Source organism: Gymnogyps californianus, chromosome 11, assembly GCF_018139145.2.
Source record: "Gymnogyps californianus isolate 813 chromosome 11, ASM1813914v2, whole genome shotgun sequence".
In the NCBI taxonomy this organism is placed as follows: Eukaryota; Metazoa; Chordata; class Aves; order Accipitriformes; family Cathartidae; genus Gymnogyps; species Gymnogyps californianus.
Genome location: NC_059481.1, coordinates 14,049,794 through 14,071,440, shown reverse-complemented (window position 1 = coordinate 14,071,440; position 21,647 = coordinate 14,049,794). Strand labels below are relative to the sequence as shown.

Below are 21,647 nucleotides of genomic sequence, written 5' to 3'. Positions count from 1 at the left end.
TATTTTAAAAGTTGTGTATGCTTATTTTAAATATGTATTATATTTAGCAATAAAGCTGGTAATGGAAAATGAAATTATATAACAGCCAGCTCAATTAAATCTTTCCATGGCTTGCTCCATCAGCAAGTTATTTATCCCACTTTGCAGATATTTTCCAAAATTCTGTCATATTGTTATGTATGTGTAACAAAGCTGGGGAAAAACAGCTACATTAAGTTACTTTTTGAATAATCCAGAGAAAAATGGTTAGAGATTCATGACACATAACCAATTAGATTCTCTTCCCACTAGTAGCTGTTACTAAAGAAAACAGATCTCAAATATTGCTGCTAGCACTTCTTGAAGGTTGGTTTGATTTTCTTCTGCTAGTTAGTGGAGTTTTTGCTCTTTACAAATAATAGTGTTGCAACATCCTGAAATATCATCTTTATGCTGTTTGAGATGCAATCCAAAAATATGCCACAACAAAATATGAAAGCTATTGTTAAATCTTTTTAAATCTATGTTAATGCTCTTTCTGCTTACTCAAGTATAATAGATTACAGTTAACAATTATGTAGTCATAACAATGACCAACCTGTCCATCTCTACATCACCTATTCAAGCACCTTTGTAACTGCAGGCCAGACATCCCTAACTCTGTCTTGGATTCAGCTAGCAGGGTAGCTGTATTAGCCAAGGTCTCATTACAAACATTTATGTCTCGACTGTTTTTTGCAGGCTGCAGTAAGTTACCATGCCTTCCATGGCTATACCAGCTGGCAGTGCCCAGCTACGTAAGTACGTTTGTTCAAGCTGCAATAGCAGTGCTGTGCAGACAGCCCTTGCGAAACAACAGCATTTTATGGAACAACCTTCTAAGAAAGGCAAATATTTCATTTGCTTGAATAATTCATAAATACAATCTTAAAAGGAAACATTTCCATAATGAAAGCAAACAAGCTGGAAAAGAAAAGGCTGCTATTTAAAATAAAAGTTAAGCATTCAAAATCATTCTACTTGTGAAACAAGTAACAGTTTTCTTTCCCATAAGAAGCAAAACTGATATGAGTAAATTCTGCCTGCTGCATTAATTGACACACACAGAATATTTATTCAGAAAGACCAAGTAGGTGCTAAAGGAGTACAAGGCAATCACAAATTAAAGAAATTGTTAGATTCTGGAAAGAAAAGGACAACCTATTTGCATGGTTATCTGAAACAGAACTCTGCAATTAGCAAAGACAAGAGGTAGCAGAAAGTCAGTTGGACTTATTCCCCATTCATTTAACTAAATATCAGAAACTGTTCAAGGACACCTATCTGTTCGATCTTAACCTTCTAGAATTCTTGTCCTTTCCTTTTACAAATCTAATCAGCCAAATGAGAATTCATGCATCATGTTTCTGTTCTACCCAAGGCTTCCATTTTTCTTAACTAAAACTTATGCCCTGTGAGGACTTTTTTTCCTGTTAGTCTTGGTCTGAATCATTTTGGAGCCTTCTGCATCCTAGACACTGGCAAACAGCAAAACATTTTGTATATTTTTGCAAATGTTTCCCCTTCACTGAATTCAAGACAACACACTGAATGGGTAGAAATTTCTGCAAGAGTCTGTAAACACTCACACAGGACTGGCAGAGGTGGCTGTGTGCCTAGTTCAGAGACGGCAGCTCCCAGCTTAGGATAATCATATGAACACTTTAATAAGATACGTTCTAAGGAGGGAAAAAAGACAAATCTTGCCTGGTTTGCAGTGCTTAGTCTTCCACATGTGCTATTTTTGCCCTCTGATTTAAAGAAGATACATTACTGCTTTAGATGACCGCTTAGATGAGGAACAGAGTAAAACAAATAGTTCAGAAACTCCTAATAGGCTTACACCTATTTGCATATAGGTAACTATGGAAAGTACTGGTGAGTAACAAATACATTACAGAAATTAAAATAAATTTAAAAAAACAGAGTCAAAAACATTAAGGAGCTAAATTCAATGCATAGTTTATTTGCAACAAACTAGCTAACCAGCTCTAACTATAATTACATCTGATAAATCAGAAACAAATTAAATTAGGAGTTCCTAATCCTGTGGCAGAAAGTTCAATAGGGCAGTAAGTTTTAAAAATTGAGACCAATTGCAACGAATATGCCTATATTTTATTTAAATAAATAAACAAACTATTTTCTCTGTATAAAAGTTGGAAAGGCTTAAGTTTATTAAAACATAAGCCACAGACATTATAGCATGTAAGAAAAGTGGTGTCAAAGAACAAAGTCCAGATGAAATTTTGAATCTGCTGCATAGAAAATAATCCACCCGCACTTAGCTGAGTCAGGAGAGAAAGGAAGCAGACACAGCTACTTATTTCTACTGAGAGTTCTTTGCTTTTCAGCATGCTCCACGATTTTTTCTTCTACATAAAGTCCCTTTCGCTTTCTTACTGCATTCATGTACTTGCGGGCCTGGTTCTCTGAGTCTGCCTTTTCCCCAAAGTGCAAATATTCTTCCTCAGTGGTTGGTACCCAGAATGGGTCACTTGAAATGATCTATAAAAAGAAACAAAAAAAAAAAAGTAAAGTAGTACAAAGGTTTATTAGTACATTTCAGGTAATCAATCGCTGAAGTAGAGAAATATGAAAGTAGAGCAGATAAGAGTTTTCTGGAAAGACTCCAGAAAGTCTTTCTAAGCAGAAAACAAGAGTTAAGATACACTATGTAGCACTTGCCATAAGAAGCCCACAATGGCTTTTCAAATTCAGTTGCATGTATATGCATACGAATTTTTTTTAAAAGCAAATTTAATTGCCAGTCAGCAAACAATGCCAAATAACGTTCAGAAAATTCTCAGTTTTCAAGAAGGAATTCCTTATTTAGAATATTATCTCACTACGATTTTATTAGAATTTGTAAGAACTGAAGATTTCTGCTCATTTCTGTGCCCTATGTTCTTCAATCCCTAAGAGTTGGACAGATGGTTTAAAAATCATTGTTTCTGGTGCTAACATATTTAGTAGAGCTGTTCTTGCAGCTTAATATCTCAGGGGCCCTCCTCTAGAAGACATTTCAGACCTAACATGATCAGAGAATAACTGGACATGTCTTTATCCCCAGTTCATCCTATATACCCCCACGCTTCTCAGACTACCATAGAGAGTATGCCAAAGATGTAGTTATCTTACAGTCTTTAAAAGCTTTCCTCATTTCATCCTGCACAGCAAAGCTACAACATTTTTAATTCCCCAAGAAAGTCTGAAGAGATATTTACTCTCTACCTTTGGACCATGTAGATTTCACAAAAATTCTAGGCTTAATGCTTAACTAGCTAGCCAAGGATAACCATTTATTCCGTTACTGTTAGCGAGTCTCATATTACTTTAAGAAGTTTTAGTCTTCCAAGTAAATGTTTTAAGACCTAAAGAAAAAGGAGGACAGACCCCTCCCTCCCACCCCCAATTCTAAGCTCCTAAGAATCCTCCTCAATTCTACTCATATGTTAAACTGTTGCAGGCACCAGAAATTAATCCTAAGTCATTAAGAGTGATTATCAAGCCTTAAGCTCATATAACATATATGTGTAATCAAATCTGGGAAACACTCCCTAGTGAACTGTTGTCTGGGTGACCAACCAAAATTGTATAGGGTTATAGTCCTGAGATTTAACTTTCCTTCCCATTAGTGGACAATCAACCATAAAACAGAGTAAAAAATACTGTAGTTAATGAGCATTAAGGAACTTAGTGAAAAATAACAAGATCAACTTCCAAGAATGCTAAACATGAGCATTAGGAAGGGATAAAATTGACCATATGTCCTGGTTTTGGCTGGGATAGAGTTAATTTTCTTCTTAGTAGCTGGTACAGTGCTGTGTTTTGGATTTAGTGTGAGAATAATGTTGATAACACACTGATGTTTTAGTTGTTGCTAAGTAGCGCTTATCTTAAGGACTTTTCAGCTTCCCATGCTCTGCCAGCAAGCAGGTGTGCAAGAAGCTGGGAGGGAGCACAGCCATGACAGCTGACCTGAACTAGCCAAAGGGGTATTCCATACCATAGAACATCATGCCCAGTATATAAACTGGGGGGCAGTTGGCCGGCAGGGGCGGATCGCTGCTCGGGCATCGGTCAGCGGGTGCTGAGCAACTGCACTGTGCATCACTGGGGGTTTTTTTCCCTTTTTTTCCCCTCTTTTTTTTTTTTTTTGTAATATTCCTTTTCATTACTATTATTATTATTATTACTATATTTTTTATTATTGTTGTTAGTATTATATTTTACTGCAGTTATTAAACTGTTTATCATCTCAACCCACAAGTTTTACCTTCTTTCCCAATTCCCCTCCCCATCCCACTGGGAGCGGGGCGGGGGGGGGGGGGGCGTAGTGAGGGAGCGGCTGCGTGGTGCTTAGCTGCTGGCTGGGGTTAAACCATGACACCCTATTATGTTACTCAGGTTCTGTTGCAAATTTCAAAAATATCTATTTCACTTAAATGACTGTAGATTTCCTCACAAGATGCTGTTACAGGTAATATATTTTTACTAAAAAACCCAAAGGTAATACTGTATCTATTTCTTAAACAAAATCATCATGGAAAAAGGAGTGCAGACAAGTATTAGTTACTGTAAGAATCACGATAGTTATGACAATAATTGAGGACATCACTCTGTAATCAATTCTGAACTATATAATACTAGCACCAATATTAATAACTGACAAGGGGGGAACAAACTTCCCTAAACTACCAATTTTAGCTTACCTTTTCTAATGTTATAAACTTTTTTTCTGACAAATACTTTTAATTGCCATATGATATTTCAAACTAAGCAAAATTTCTTAAAGCTTATTTAAGTTACACAAACTAGCAAGAACCGGAATTAAAAAATGATGGCTGGAGATGGACAATTTTCCCCAGAAACATCAACAATTGTAAAGTCCTAATTTAACACCTCATCTTAAATAACATCTAACACAATCAATCAAATTACACTTTATGGGGAGTTAGGAAAATTATTATGGCAGAAGATGGCTATTTTGTATTAGGTAACATTGTAGGTTCAATCCTGCAAAATAGTATGTTGAGCCCCTAAACCAACAAAAATAGTTCTACTTTGTTACAGTTAAGTATATACATAGTCCTGGTAAATTAAGTGGAATATTACTCGTGGTGAAAGTGACATCTAATCTCAATTATTTAGGTGGGAAATGACTATGCATAGGGTTGTCTGGCTGAAAACCGAAAGCAAGCAGAGCTCAGAAATAAACAGTATGGAACTTAGCTTTCCAAATGTTTCTACATTTATTTTTAACACAAAAGTAAGGACTGTGTAACCACAGAAGAATCTGCCTGAGTCATACCCATTCTGATGTCTTGTACAAGGCCTTATAACCAATGCCTAGAAACTTAAAGCTTACGTCAATAAAAAAAAGAACGGTCCTCACTCTTGGAGAGCTTCAAAGTTTTACCATTATTTTATGTACCAGAAATAAAGAAAAGGGGCAGTGAAGACTATTGGGGTTTTTCCAACTTTGGGGCAAAAATTGCATGTTGACTTGATGAAGTTGTAGTGATGTTCATACTGAACACCTTAATGATGGAAAAACATCAGGGACTTCCCCATTCATGATCTGCCTAAAGAGCTGAACAAACAAAAATTTCAAAGTCTAAGAACACATGAATAAGAAAAGCTGATTCATGCTCAATGGATTTGCTGCAGACTGTACTGCTGAGGGAGATTATACAGCTACAAACTACGATAACTTAAAAGGCTGTTACTATGCCCTTTGATGAAGTTTTTTTTACATTAGCAAGAAATCTAACACCCAGAAATTATGCCCAGAGAGGAACAGTGAAACAGTGGTTCTTGAAGAATGAATACAACAGAGGAGTCCAAAAGTATACAAAATTGAACTTACAGATCTAATCTACCTGTAAATATTTAGATACTGTAGTCTATTACTGTAGTGTAAAATCCCCAGGTTTGACAGACTGGCTCTTTCAATAATAATTTATGAAAGACTTGTTCTACTAATGTTAACTGAAGTTTTGCACTGGATACTGCTTCCACTGATAGTAATTCTTTATGCTGCAATAAGTATCTCTAGCTCTCAAGCAAGCCGATGTAACAGGAGGCTCAAATGTATATACTGTTTAGTATTTAGTATCCAGCAAGGGTAAACCTGCAAACTTATTGCAGCACAGGGCTACAGAATCCTGAGTGAACCTTGTACTGCTACATGATGCAGAGCACCACTGTAAAGAGACATAAATTAGGTCTCAAAAGCCACCTCAGGAGCTAGCTTTGCTTCTCAACCTGTCTAAATAATTCAGGCACTACATACTGCTTCCAGAGCAAGTTATGGTGGCATCTGAAAATTTCTGTTAGAGGATCATGCCTATCTGAATGGTGCGGACACACTGCAAAAGATGAGGTGAATCAGAACACACTATTTGTATTACCACACCACGGTAAGTAATGAGAAAGAGGAAGCCAGACCTACTGAGTCAGCTGCAACTTGGGGCATCAGCTGTGCATCTCCTTTAAGAAGTCAGCAAATAGCCATGTTAACGTAACCCTAATATAACTACACAGAGGTTTTATTGACACAAAAAAAGTAGGAAGTTTTCTTTTTTAGAAGTTCTGATTCTGTAAGTGAAGGTGAGGGCACAGACTAGACTGTCCCTCTTCTATTCACATCATATTAATGAATCAAAGCCAATGCATATAGCAGGTGGCATCCATCATTCCCCATACTCTGTTAATACAGTGCAAGCAAGCAAAAGGAAAAAAAAAAAAAGTTTCTGTATAATGCTCCAAAAGCATTGTCATCAATTTGCTTACAATAGTAGCTGTCAGAATGGTGGGTCTGGGTTTCCTGGAATCAGAGCTGAGAAGCTTTTTAGCCCCTGAGCTATTGTTCGTATTCATGGGAACCACATAGGGATGACTCTGGAATCTGTGACAGAAATTGAGTTTTTGTCTGGATAAAGTCCTAAATGATTGATTAGATTCTAAATAGACCAATCCTTCTGGAATATGATGTAGCCATTTAACAGAGGGCATTTACTGTAGACCCTGGAAGATCCACAGGATCAAAGCAGAAAGAACATCCACAAACCTTATTTATTCTATGCTGCATATCACTTTTAATTTAAAATTATTTAGATGTTTCCACATACTAAGTTTTCAGTACAAAACTAAAACATATAGCCCAAGATTTGTTTTAAAAACAGAAATGCGATAGCATCTTAACAGTGCTTTTTCAAAAAGTTACACACCTAAACAAAAACTTCAATCAAAACAGAACTGGAAATTCAAAATAACATGCCTTTCACAGCTGAAAAATCTTTAAGTGACTCAAACAATTCAGTTAACCTTCTATCAAAGGTCTTTAGTCTGCCTTTCTCTCATTCTGCCTGTGTGCCATGTGTGTCTGGGAACCACTGAGCAGGAGTGACAAGAAAATTATCACAGCCAAACTGTTTATACCCCAAGTATAACAGACGAAAGATGTCAAGAGGAACCAATATTAGGAGAAAGACACTGCAAGACCAATGATGTGATGGTATTGTTAGCATTATGGTAAAGTATATTTTAAAATACCACCATACTGTGTGTGATTTGATAACTAGAAAATTCAGCGTATCTTTTCTTCAGGAACTTTTGCTAGGACTTGGGAATTTTTCTTTATAACAGCGTAAACTAGCCACTGGCCTATGCTTATTTATTATTCAACACCAGAATAATCTGATGGGGACAACAGCAGCCTTAACTGCAAACAGCCCACAACAAACACTTGATTACTCCTCCAAAGTGCGCACCACAAAGCAGGATGACAGCTACTGCTTCCTAGTTAACACAACCGAATATTTCCACACTACATCCACAATGCTCTTCTGAAAACAATTTCTTTTTAAAAGCAAATTATAAATCAAGGTTTCTGTAGTGGATCACTGGACTAGCATTTACTCTATCAGAGAACAAGTATTTTCTCTAAATGCAGCCATATAAAATGCAATACATTTTGCATGAATTGGTGCACAGCAGCTGATACAATTCTTAAATCTGTTACTGCAAATGCAATTCTTAAGTGACAGAAATGTTCCTTAATAGTATTGTTTAACAATATCTTCATTGATCTACTTTATAAAAGTCTTGGGCGGTATAATTTGTTTAAAGTATGATTATAAGCAAATCACAAGAATTCCATTATACTTAAAAGAAAAAAACCCAGTCAAACACATGCTGAAGAGTGTGTTCCATAGCTCACTGCAGAACTATGAGCCCACTCTAGGTATAAATAAAACACTGTTTATAATGAAGTCAGCTGGGATTAGGTATTTCAAAAGAAGTGAATAGATTACTTCAAATACTGTAATTGCAAGGGTATTCTTGAGAAAAAGAAATCATTCTAAAGCAAGATGTTTCATTAAGTATCACAACTATTCAAACCAACACACCCAAACAATGAAGTTTCATAAGACTTGTTTAGTAACAGCATGCAGAATAGCATAGCCAAAACAGCTGTCATTTTCTTTTAGCCTAACAACCTACACATTAATTATGCAAACAATAAATGCCTGTATCTTTATCAGAGACATAATCTGAATACCTGTAATAATTAATCCATAAAAATACAAACACTATGAGCGTACTATGTTAATACTGAAAGACAGTACAGTGTGTACTAAATTCTGCAAATGATTATGTAAGCTAATCAAACTTTTCAATAAGATTTGAGTTAACACAGATCAGTTCCAATTCAAGAGGACTTGGAATTTTAAGCCTTAATTTGAGGATGATTTATTATTTGCATTTCAGTGGCACCCAGATGGCTCCAATAGTGATCTGGGTCCCATTGTCTAGTGTATTTCACAAAATGATGATATGAAACAGTCTCTGCCTAAGGCAGCCTAATTATGCAAAACAAGGTTGAGAGAAGCATCAAAAGCAAACAGAAGGGATCTGCCTAGTTCATCCAAAAGGTCAGGCAGATCTGGGAACACAGCCATGTGCCTAGTAGCATTTCCCCTACTGGTCCTTACTGCATGATGAGGACAGAAAATTTCTTTTCAGCCAAATATCATCAGTGTGGAAAATGCTTTAGTTGGACCATGAAGAGAAAGAGCAATCTTACACTGTCCAATGAAGATTTTAAGACCAGCAAGCAACATTATGGCCTTTGTGAACTGCTTAATAACAAATCCCAAGAACCACTAAATTCAGTGTGATTGGGCACTACCACAAGCAGCCCTTAGCATGCCAGGAAAAACATTATGCCAGAAACTGTTTTTAAAAAAAAAATTTTCAAAAGAACTATTATGCACAATTTCAAGGATGATACAGGTTTCAGTGTATCAGACTCCTTTCTACCTTAGAAAAATTGAGGCTAGAAAGATACTTCAAGAACATTCACAGTTCAAATGGTGTCCATCACTTCGTAATGACATAGGCTATGCAACTAAAAGGGTACAGATGATATGCATGTCTTAGATGTCTGAAGCAGCCCTGTCAAACGGGAATTACCACTACCTTTCAGGTTAAATGACAGAACTTTGCAGAGGTTTATGTGAAATGTGACCTTGAAAAACTGTTATCTGCTGGGTTTTTCGGTAATATGCTGGGTAATGCTGTAAAAGTGCTTCTGCACTGAGCATAATCAAATGGTGCAAGGCCATTTGGATACTGGCAGTGTGCTTCCAGAACAGAGAACACCAGGCAGGATACCCAGTAAGACTGAGATCAGGTGGACTGGGGTGGGCTCTAAACAGTGCCTCGTACATTTTTGAGATGTGGAACAGGGGTAAGGAGGAGATGACAATCTCAAAAGTGGATAGAGGCTAATTTCTTGACTACACTCCTCCTGTGACCTCAGATCCAGGAAGACACATTATCTCAGTAAGTAAGCCCTTCCTTAAGTATCACGCACAGTGTAATGCAGAGGTACCCAAGTGACTGGCTAATTCCTGTATTTAACCCAAGCAGCTACAGAGTCAGGAAAGCAGTGTTGGCAGTGTGGCAGCGCACTACCGCCTAACACATTCCGTGCTAGTGCCTGTATGGACAGGTGGTTTTCCAAGTCATTCCTTACTTCCATGTTAAAGAAAATATAGATCTCCACATCAACAGCTGCTTTCCATCAACGCCAGGTAAAACGGCGTGATGCTAGCATATGACTAGAAGCTGCCATAACCTGTAATGTAGAGCAGTCTGAATACCATTTTTTAAGTGATTTCTGTACAACAGTGTTGAAATACTTTCGCTTAGCAATATTGTAGTGGTTTAACCCCAGTCAGCAACTCAGCACCACGCAGCCGCTTCCCCCTTCCCCCTCCCAGTGGGGTGAGGAGGAGGAAAGGAAAAAAAAGAGTAAAACTCGTGGGTTGAGATAAGAACAGTTTAATAACTAAAGTAAAATATAATACTAACAATAGTAATAATGAAATATAATAATAATAATAATAATGATGAAAAGGAATATAACAAAAAAAGGAAGGGGGGGGGAAGAAAAAAACCCAGTGATGCACAATGCAATTGCTCACCACCCGCTGACCAATGCCCAGTTAGTTCCCAAGCCACGATCCGCACCTCCCGGCCAACTCCCCCCTGTTTATATACTGGGCATGACATTCCATGGTATGGAACATCCCTTTGGCTAGTTCAGGTCAGCTGCACCAGCTTCTTGCTGGTGCTCCCTCCCAGCTTCTTGCACACCTGCTTGCTGGCAGAGCATGGGAAACTGAAAAAAGTCCTTGGCTTAAGATAAGCGCTACTTAGCAACAACTAAAACATCAGCGTGTTATCAACATCATTCTCACACTAAATCCAAAACACAGCACTGTACCAGCTACTAAGAAGAGAGTTAACTCTGTCCCAGCCGAAACCAGGACAAATATACAATTGCAGAATAGGTAAAAACTTATAACTAATTTTGCCATTGTGCTTTCAAAACAGCCAGGATCTCAGTCTGTCCTTGAAAGAAACCACAACTTAAAATCTCAAGGAAAGATTCTACAAGTTTGTGTCTTTTCTTGGTTGTTGTTTAACCAACTATGGGGTCTTACTGGTTTTATTCAGTGAAAAACCCTTTCATAACTTCTATCTTATTCCTCTGTAAGCCTTTACAGGCCCCAAATGCTTTGTATTCAGAAAGGAAGAGAATATCCTCTCCGTAGATTCAGCTTCTCCATCTTGCTGCACCCATTCCATCATAGTGGAAAGCAGATATCACCTCCTTTCCTGCTTAGGAGTACTGAGTGACTGTGGGAAGTGCTGAGCACCTGAAACACTTCCACAAAACATCATGCTGGAGATGAGGATTAAGCAGCAGAGGGTGGGAGGAGAAATATCTACAATATGCTAAAGAATTTTACAGAAGCACCTACACATAAATGTTCTCAAAATAAAAACAAGTCACAGTTATTTTGTTAAAATGCAAACTTTCATATTGTACCAAATACTCTGTGTACCAGCTTGCCTATTTTATAAACAGCTAATCTCTATACCATATCCTGAAGAAAAAAAAACCCAACAACTAATTTTCAGCCTCCCTTTTTACCAGTTGTTTGACTACCTTGTAGGAAAATCTTGGCTTCACAGAACACTGCCACTTTGCATCACTATAGATCAACTTATGTATTAAACAAATAAACACAGTATCTCTTCTTCTCAAGATTATTATATCTACTTTTATGCAGGCATTTAAAAGAAAGCATGAAAACAGATTAAAGAGATATGGAAGTTATAAACCCAACAGAAAAGTTCACTCATTTCATATCCATAGCCATCTTGCAAAAGCTTCAAAAATCCAAAAAAGTATCTAACTCATAACTTTCTGTTTTCTTTCAGAGACAGGAGGTTTAAGGGGATATGGAATAACTTGCAGTCAAACTTTAGACATTTAACCTACAGAGATGTATTAGGACTGTAGATTCCCTACAAGTAAAATGAACATCCAAAAGTATTTCATAATTCAGAGATCCCATTCACAATATATAAAGGGGACAGCCAAGACCTTAAAATGCCAGAAGTCAGATATGACAACTCTTCTTCCAATAAATATTGTAATAATGAACATTTACACATTTAGTTATAAAATAAACTCATACAAGTTTATTTTGGCTCAAGAGCATCATCCTTGTTTGTGTCTCAATCAGTGATAGCTGAGCTTTAGCCTTGACTTCAGTCAGTAGCTACAAACAGGAATTCAGGAATTGGAAAGAAAAAAGGAGACGTGTGGCTCTACTGTTGCATTTTTTCCTATTACTTAAGAAACATGTATTGAGAGGGAAAATTAAAGCCACACCACTACCACTTTTATTTACTATTTTAACTAGCTTCAGATGTCCTGGCCAATACAATGAGCTTTTCAGATTTGAAAGGTTCCAGGTTATTCCTAGAATTCATTTACATGCCTAAACTGTCACTGGTACAATTATGTATGTAAAGTTACAGTTCAAACCTAGTATAGATTCACAGATTCTTAGTCTCTCTCATTACCTTAGTCTGCTTCCTGTTTAATGCAGGCCTAACAATCTCATCCACCAACTTCTACATTAAGCCCTCATCTTCTGAGTTGTAAAATGACTTACAATTCAAAAGGAATGAATTAAAATTCAGAATATAAAACTTCCAGATTCAGAATGCCTCATATTCTTACCACTTATTACATGCAGTCCTTCTCTTACCTTTCTCCAGACCCCTAAAGCACATTCTAGACACTATTCTACTTAGAAGGGATACTGAAAAAGAATTCAGATTAAACATGTGTTTACAGTTTGTCCATGCCCCCCCAAGAATAAAAGTGTGTCTAATAGCCAATCATTATGCAATTTAAAAGATGCAAGTTAACAGGAATACTATACATTTCACAACTTTACAACTAGTAGATTTCTTTGACAATTTCCGCGCTTGCTGAGAATTCAATCAGCATCTGAATAGAGCCACATGTATTATTTTTTTTATTATAACACAGATTTCCCAAATGGGATTAGAGCTCCATTATTCTAAGCATTGTGCAATCACAAATATCTTCTTGTTCAAAGAACCTTATGATTAAGATAAAATGACATGACTGAGTGAAAGATGTAACTGCAAAGAATCAGGACAGAACAAAGGAAACAGGCTCAGGCAAAAACATACACTAATTGAAGGTGTATTATTAATTCAGGGATTAAAAAAATACAAGGAATTCATAATTATCCCAAAGTTATATATTTTAAACTAAAAATTCAGAAGAAAGTTTATATTGAAATCTAAGAAAATATGGCCAAGTAAACCCAATACACTTAACATTTGCCTAGGGATATCATAAAGGAAAATACTTGACTAACTTTTTAAATTAATTTGTTTAAACTGGGACCAAACTGACAGCTCCCACTAACAGTTATTTGGTGCCGTCCTCTACAGGCAGGAATAAATTGTATAAGCATGACAGAAGAAATGAATAAAAAAGGAGTATCTGACAAGATAGACCTCGATACGTGTATTGCTCCATCCCCTGGGGCTGGAGCAATCTGAACTATACAAAATACATTCATTAGCTGAAGAAAAAAAAATGGTAATTTCATTTCCACAGAGACCAAAATGGCTTCATTTAAATGTAGGCTCTATCATTGACCTTCCTGTGTTTATAGTCTACAAATCATATTAATGAAATATAAGAATGATAAAAAAATGAATTAAAACCTCTTTTCTTTAAACATACTTTATGCATGTGATTTCCATGAGATTAAGTGTTTAAATGTTTAAAAATACCAAAAAGTGTCTATTTCACTATTTGTAAAATGGGGATAACAACACGTTAGAAGGAATCTGTGTAGAGAAATACATGTCCCAGGTAAAACACCACTAACACAGAATTAATTCAGAATGTCATGGAAGGATTTGGATAGTATGCAATTAAAGCAGCAACCATACACTTGGTAACATAGGAAATGCAAAACAAAACCAAGTAGCTACCGCACTCCCTTTCCTTTTTTAGCACTAAAGAAAAAATAGTGTAAGATCACACAGACAGAGGTCACATCATATTATCTTACACAATTATACATTAAACAATTGGGATTCAAATAAAATGCTGGTGTTTATCATGTATATACATATATCATCATAATTCATGAGTAATGTAGCAATGTCAAAGTCATGCCTAATACCTGATGAAACCTGATAAGGTTTTTTATTTATTTGGGGGTTTTGTTTTTAGCAGAATACAGACAGAAAAAGAAACAGAGAAAGCCTCTACAAATTACTCATGTGATCTGAGACGCAAAACCATTTTTTCTGGCTTCTCTGTCATACCACCACTAGAAATTCTGAAAATTGTATTTATTTAGCAATTCTGCTGCTGATGAGAGAGTAGCATGCGCTCCCTCTGCCATCGCTGCACAGAGCCAACATTGCTAGTAGCTTAGTAAAAGGCTTATTTTGTCACAAAAATATGTGAGCATGATTTTCAATGTGACAAAAGAAACAACCCTCCCCACCAACAGATTTGGCAGGTGGAAAGGTGACTGGCTTACACAATCATTTTTCCTACTACCACTACATTTTAACATACTAGCTGTAATTATCATCTGTCCTGAGGGTCAATTTTAGAAAATGTTGCCAGTTGTTCAAATCTCCCTCTCCTATGCATGTCTTCAATTGCGTGTGAACATTTTCTTATGTGAAATTCATAACATCTGACAGAGTGAACATATATGCCAAGGTTTGGGGATAGAAGGGAAGGTCAGAGAGGCGAGGGGGTTATGTTTTTGCTTAGTATTGGAGCACAGTAGCTACAAATCCTAAAGAAACTGGCACAAAACAATGGTTAGCTGGAATTAACGTCCTTCTCACTGATATTCCCTTAGGGCACTGATATCGGAGGCCATTCAGACAAAAGACCAGTTAAGCCACAAAACCTCAGCAGCTGCACTTCAGATGAGAACATCCAAAACTGACAAGACTACTGTATGCAATACTGCCAACACTCATTGGTTTGAGGTACCTAATCTGTTATTGGCTTACACCTCGATCCCTATACTCAAAAAGTTGTTGGTTTATCTATTTTTTGTGCATACACCGTCTATGGGGGGTTGCCTTTTTTTTTTTTTCCCCTTTTTTTTTTTTTCATTCAGTATAGCTCTGTTTTTCCCTTCCATGGTTCTCTGTGAAGTCAGACTTAGTTACAAGAAGATTAAATGAATCAGTATTGAGGGAGGAGAGGTAAGTCCCTGGTCCACTGCGTTTTCTAACACCAGTAAGGTACCACTGCCAAGGAATACATAATGTACTTTTCCAAGTGTACTGTTTCAAGGATCCCAACTCTTTTGATAGCACATGACTTGGCTGGTTTGCAGAGATCTTCCTTTTCCATTAGCATCCACATAAAATTCCTGAGGCAGTTACAACAATTACTAACAAAGAAATACTGCTAGTGAAGTATTTAACAGATACTACCTATTAGGACAATTTAGCTACAGGAAAGGAGGAAAAATCCACACCACGTGAAAAACCAGCACATGCTTCGGAGAGAAAGAGTGGTAAACGGACCATAGCTGGCAACTGCATGGAGTATTACTGACCTTAAAAATCTGTAGTTGTTTGTACTCAGAGACTTGACATTTGAGGTCACAAAATAAATCAGAAGATGAAACAAAAACAAAAAAAAAGACTTTCTTATCCATTTACAACAGTTTCTATGGTCCTAACATCAAATAACGGAACACTTGACTTAAAAAAAAAAAACCCAAACAAAAAAACCCCAAACAAACAAAAAAACAAACAGAAAAACCTAGACTTTAGTTATTTTAAAAATTTAATGTGAAAAGCTTATACCCACTGACTCTTGCTCTTGAACCCATTTACCCATTTTAACTCCTTCAGTGGAGTCTTCTGAGGAGCCCTTCAATGCAGGTTGGTTTGTCTTGAACAAGGAACTCCGATTTACAGCTTTTTGTATTTCTCCATGAAGATCTACTATCCCCATCATAGGAAGAAAATACAGTGCACTCTCAGCTGATGACATTCCTTATCAGCTTTCCCACTTGCATGTTTCCTTTACACCTTCACTTTCACCTCTTCATTTCTTTAAGTGACAAAGCTGACCAAAGGGAATGATTTTGAGGACACCTCCACTTACTATCACCAGACTTAATTTTGAAAGAATGAAATCAATTCCCTTTGCCTTTAAGTATGAAAATATATGTTGACTTGGAATATATAAGGACAAAAAAATACCTAGGTGTCTGCTAACCCCTAAAAGGTTACCCTTCATATGCATTAGATTTATTGTTACATTTTCTATTAGCGGTAGGTTGGGGTTGTTTTGCGGTTTTTTTCCCACTCCTGTATTGGGTTTGCATGGCAAGGTTTTGGTAGTAGGGGGCCACAGGGGTGGCTTCTGTGAGAAGCTGCCAGAAGCTTCCCCCATGTCCAACAGAGCCAATGCCAGCCAGCTCCAAGAGGGACCCGCTGCTGGCCAAGGCCGAGCCCATCAGCGATGGTGGTAGCGCCTCTGTGATAACATATATAAGAAGGGGGAAAAAAAAACCCTGCGTAATGGCAACTTCAGCCGGAGAGAGGAGTGAGAATACATGAAAGAAACAACTCTGCAGACACCAAGGTCAGTGAAGAAGGAGGGGGAGGAGGTTTTTTAAGATTTGGTTTTATTTCTCATTATCCTACTCTGATTTGATTGGTAATAAATTAAACTAATTTCCCCAAGTCGAGTCTGTCTTGCCTATGATGGTAATTGGTGAATGATCTCTCCCTGTCCTTCTCTCGACCCACGAGCTTTTCGTTGTATTTTTTCTCTCCCCTGTCCAGCTGAGGAGGGAAGTGATAGAGCAGCTTTGGTGGGCACCTGGCGTCCAGCCAGGGTCAACCCACCACAACCCCCCAAACAAGTTTACCAAAGAACTCATTAAAAAAGGCACATAAAATTTAGGAAAACACATTTATGAAGAATCAGTTTCATTTGTGAGAGACTCACTTTCTGTTGAAATAAAAAAGCATCCCATCTAAACAAAATATATTTCTGAACAGCATATCTATAAAAGGAAATAAGACTAATATAAAGCTACTTTTTTCCTCTTCATTTCAAAAGGGGATTAATCAAATGTCTTGACCAAAACTTAACCTTTTCCGCTTATTATTCCAGGCTGCCACATCTACAGGAAATAGATCACCAAAACAGATGGAGTGAATAGATATTTTTACCTCCCAGTGGCTGAACACCAGCTGCGGACTGGCCAGGCCACTAGTTCTCTTCCTGATTTCATCAGCAAAACCAAAGCTTTCTGCTACTGGCAGGACTGCCTTAATAATAAACACATCCGTCCCCTCTTTCATCTCCTCTTGTAACACTCTGCCTTCTCTTTTGGACAAGACAGCATACACACGACCTGCAAAGACATAATTTTGATGAACCTACCAATATATTTATATTCTGCTTCATGAAGAGAAATACATAAATATTTATGCAGGAAACTTCAGCATTACATAAAATACATAATTTCTTTGGCTAAAATTCTTCCTTGTAAGTGGATCAATTAAGTGGACCCATTAAATTCAAACAAATAACATATTCTGCCAGTACAAGGTGCAGAACCATCTGACTAACATTTAATAAATTATTACTACTGTATGGATCTAGATAATGCTTGCACTAGGTGCATTTTATACAATCATATGGCTATTTTTTAAGAGGCACTTTGCTAGATTATGTGCCTAGCTTGCTTTATTTCTTACAACCAAATATTTGAGAAACATTACTACGAAATATTACTGTGTTTCAGGAATCATATCTTAGCTACCTTTAGAAGTTTGTTTGGATCGCCATATCCCTATATGGTACTTGTCCCAGATACTGCAGTGCTATTCTAATCACAGAAAACTAGTTTATCTGAAATACTACATATTTATTATGTTTAATGTGTTCAATTAGTTTTTTAATTAATTCAGTCTTAAGTTAGTCATGGATAATTCTTAGTTTTCTTTCCCAAATTAATATTCGATCCATTGAAATACAGCATATATATCATGAAAGTAGCTGTGAAAACACCCATGTTTGACTTTACAGTAGGCATTAAGTTAATTTTTTAAAATGTTTTTGCAAACTTATGGGCTAAGTATTCTACAGACAAATACTAACAAATACATTTGTGTTGATCAAGATAATAAAAACACAGGAAAACCTATACACTGAAAAAATGTTTTAGGAATGCCTTCATTTACAAATGTGAATAGTTAGTAAATATTAGATGTACAAATTAACTTTAAAAGTACCTTGCCATGAAGAAAAAGTTTATATCAATTTTGAAGAGGTTCAAATATTTTATATTATATTGCACTGAAAAAACATGAAAGCGTACTGCTACCTTTTAAACAGCTGGGCAAAACTGACTTACTGGAAATAGTTAGAAACATACATTACTTCATAATACTTGCCACCTATTCTGACTTGACAGAAAGATATCATTAGATGCTATAGCCACGTACATTGATTTGCATATATACTGTAAGCCTTTTGTGGGATACCAGAAGAAATGCTGGAGTGGGTTTATTTGCCTTTATTTTTTAAATACAGAATCTGGTCCTTGTTCAGGAAATTCAGCACAAGCACACAGCTAGTACAGTTAAATCTTCCTGTCAGATGCAAGTAATGAAGCATCAGTTCAGCACAAATCATTTCAGAGTTTATAGTTCTCTAATTAAACGTGGGTTGAAGTGTTCTTTCTATCATCACTGATAATTTTATCTGCTCGTGCCCTTACTAGGACCTCCTCACTGTTCCTCCAACTGAATTTCACCTTTACTATGCACAATAGTCTTCTTACTGCTCATGAGGAAATTGAGGAAATACTTAAGATTCTATATTTAAAATCACAAAAAGATTAAGGCATTCTGAAGATAAGCCACTGAGTTTGCCATGCACGTACAGCCTTTGTTAACATAACTAAGCAATTTCAAGTCTATGGAAATTTCAGTGAGTCCAGAAAATTCTCAGATATGAAAAGGTCATATCTTAGCACAGCTCACAATTCAGTAACTGCTTTAAAATGCAAGCTTAAACATACACATTGCACAGAGCATCACATCATGGTCACTGTACATATACTATGTATGTACCACAAAGTATATATTAAAGGCATTTGTTAAAGCAAGTTCAAAACCACTTTATAGGTTATTAATGTTATAATTCAAAATATTTATTTTACTAATTGTTTTAAGTAGGACGTAGAAAACTTTGCACACATATTAACGAGATAAGTAAGGTAACATTTATCACAAAGCACTTTAGATGCACATATTCTAGCCATAATTCACTGAAGATTATTCTTTTAAAACATAAAAGCCAGAAGACAATTTATAGCTTACTAAATGGTTTCTAGCTACATGTATTTCATCCAAGCAGTCTGGAGTATGGCCTCAATCAATGCTATCGCAAAGAAGCTATATAAGGTCTTCAGTTTTACCACTATGGGCAGACTACAGTATAGTGAAGAAATACTAGTTCTACCTCTACACTAATTAGCTGAATGGATTTAGCAGCATCAATCACCAAGAAATACTGTAAGATCTTCCTATTCAAAGTAGTTAAAACAGTTATTTTGAAAACATGATACTACTTCAAAAACACCTTCAAGGTGCTGCAACATACAGAATAAGTCTGTGCATAATAGACTCACTTTAAATATGTATTAAGTCCAGCTCCTTAAAATATTCATCACTTTACTGAAGGATACTTCAGTGCGTCAAGTGAAAATACTAAACAATTTCTGTATTCCCTGCACACAAAAAAAAAATGAAGCTTCATACTGGAAAGAAATGCTGTGGAAGGACAACAGGATCACCATTTGCAAGAGCCTAGGAGTCACCATAAACTTAGCAAACAGGGAAGGAGGAGTTGCTCTTCTGTTTTGGAATCTGCATGTTTTCACTGACACAACTGAGCCAGAGAGAATACTATGAATTGATGTGAATTGCCCCCTAAAATGCTGTGATCTAAAATTTTAATAACTTTATTTTAAAAAAAGAAAAAAAAAAAAGGACATAAGAATTCCTATCAAAATCCAAAACCAAAAGCTACAACAGAGTCTGGTAAGTCCTTTCCCAACTAAGTTTCACTGACATCAGCAAAATGAAAAGACAGTCTAGCTTTCAGTCTCCAGAACAGAAAAGAAAGAAGGGAAGAAGAGCTCAAAAGGTAGGAATATAAACAGGCAAAAGTTAATAATAATTAAACATGTGACACTAGTTCAGAATATTCTTCAGCTTTTGGGAGTTTACATAGAACTTCCATAAAGCAGGCGTGTGTAAAAACAGATTTTTCTAGGGAACTAACTGTAGGAATGAGATGCTCAAAGTATAACCTACTGGGAAACATCGGGTGTATGCGGGACCCAAGTCTAAACCCAAGGCCCGTTACACTGGACACATATAAGCTTGCAACACATTTCTGTGTTCCTCTCTCCTTGCTCCTCTCCTCAGCTCCAGTTCAGTTTATTTTCATTGTCAGAAAAGTCTGATGGAAAAAGCTTTATATACTGAGACAAAAAACATAAAAGAACTAGCTTTCTCAGAAGCTAACGTCTTAGAAACAAGCAGATTAATATGAAGATATATTAAACTCAACCGGGTATCAATGTATGGAAGACCAACTGAAAGACTAAAGTTACAAAAGCCAGTGGTTTATCACATGTCAACTGCCAAGTCTTACTGGATAGCACGCATACTCTTTGAGGATGCAATTTATTAGCTTAAACTTCCATAATAAAAATTAAACCCATGAATTTGTAATGAACTAAGTGCATGTCCATGGTTATTACCACACAACTCTCATTCATTAGACTGGACTAATTTGCTTGCATGTCTGAGTCCTAAATTACACTCATTAAATATATATATATACGCATTACAAAGCCATGTTTCTATTTGGTTTTATGGCACAATTGATGAGCCGATGCATGTTAATTACATCACTATGAACAATTATGCTTTTTCGGTATGGGCATTTTTGAAAACAGCAATTTATACAGTGGTTTTGTGGTTTGAAAATTGATATCTTGCTTATAGTTTGATGTAGAGATTCAGAAGTATTGTGCTAATGTGCTCCTGGAACAGTAATGTGTAACACTACAAAGTCTAGTTTTGATAGGCATTCTTACATGTTAAAAAATAATTAAAGATAGTTTAAAATGCAGAAGCTCTATGTCATAGTAAATTGTAGTTTAAGGCAATGTGCTAATAAGCTTACCACAGGACACTTTTTACCAGGCCTACTAAAGAGTACCTCCAGAAAAGAACAGGATCATGCATCTGTACAAAACAATTGCTCATTCAAAGGCATTTCTTTTCACTACATACAATTGTAAATTTTGCTCTTCGGACCAATTCGCTTTGTATAACTGCTATCATTATGCTTGCGTGCACAACAGCTGAGATTTTTACAACAAATAACCAAATCTTTAATTATTGTGTGTGGGATATACTATAATTTCTGTCGATTAGTATAGTCAAACTAAATTTGCTGATAGCTTAAATGCAACGGAAGTTAATTTTAAAGAAAATCTTGGTGCATTGCATCAGATTCAGCATGCAAGCAACTCCCATGGAAAACTCCAAGAACAAATGTTAGGGTAAGTGAAGTGCTGTTGTAAGTAGGTCATAAAATCAAGTTTAAGTAG

At 36.4% G+C, this 21,647-nt stretch overlaps 1 protein-coding gene across 1 annotated transcript in view; it reads right to left on the bottom strand.

Annotated features, from left to right (window-relative positions):
* Positions 1–1,964: 1,964 nt before the first annotated feature.
* EFL1 (elongation factor like GTPase 1) overlaps positions 1,965–21,647 on the bottom strand; it is an 84,274-nt gene continuing 64,591 nt past the window's right edge. Inside the window, exons 19-20 of the mRNA XM_050903585.1 lie at positions 17,179–17,363; positions 1,965–2,526 (exon numbers count right to left, since the gene is read on the bottom strand). Coding sequence (XP_050759542.1) covers positions 2,338–2,526; positions 17,179–17,363 — 374 coding nt within the window. The 3' untranslated portion in view covers positions 1,965–2,337. The remainder of the gene's footprint in view (positions 2,527–17,178; positions 17,364–21,647) is intronic.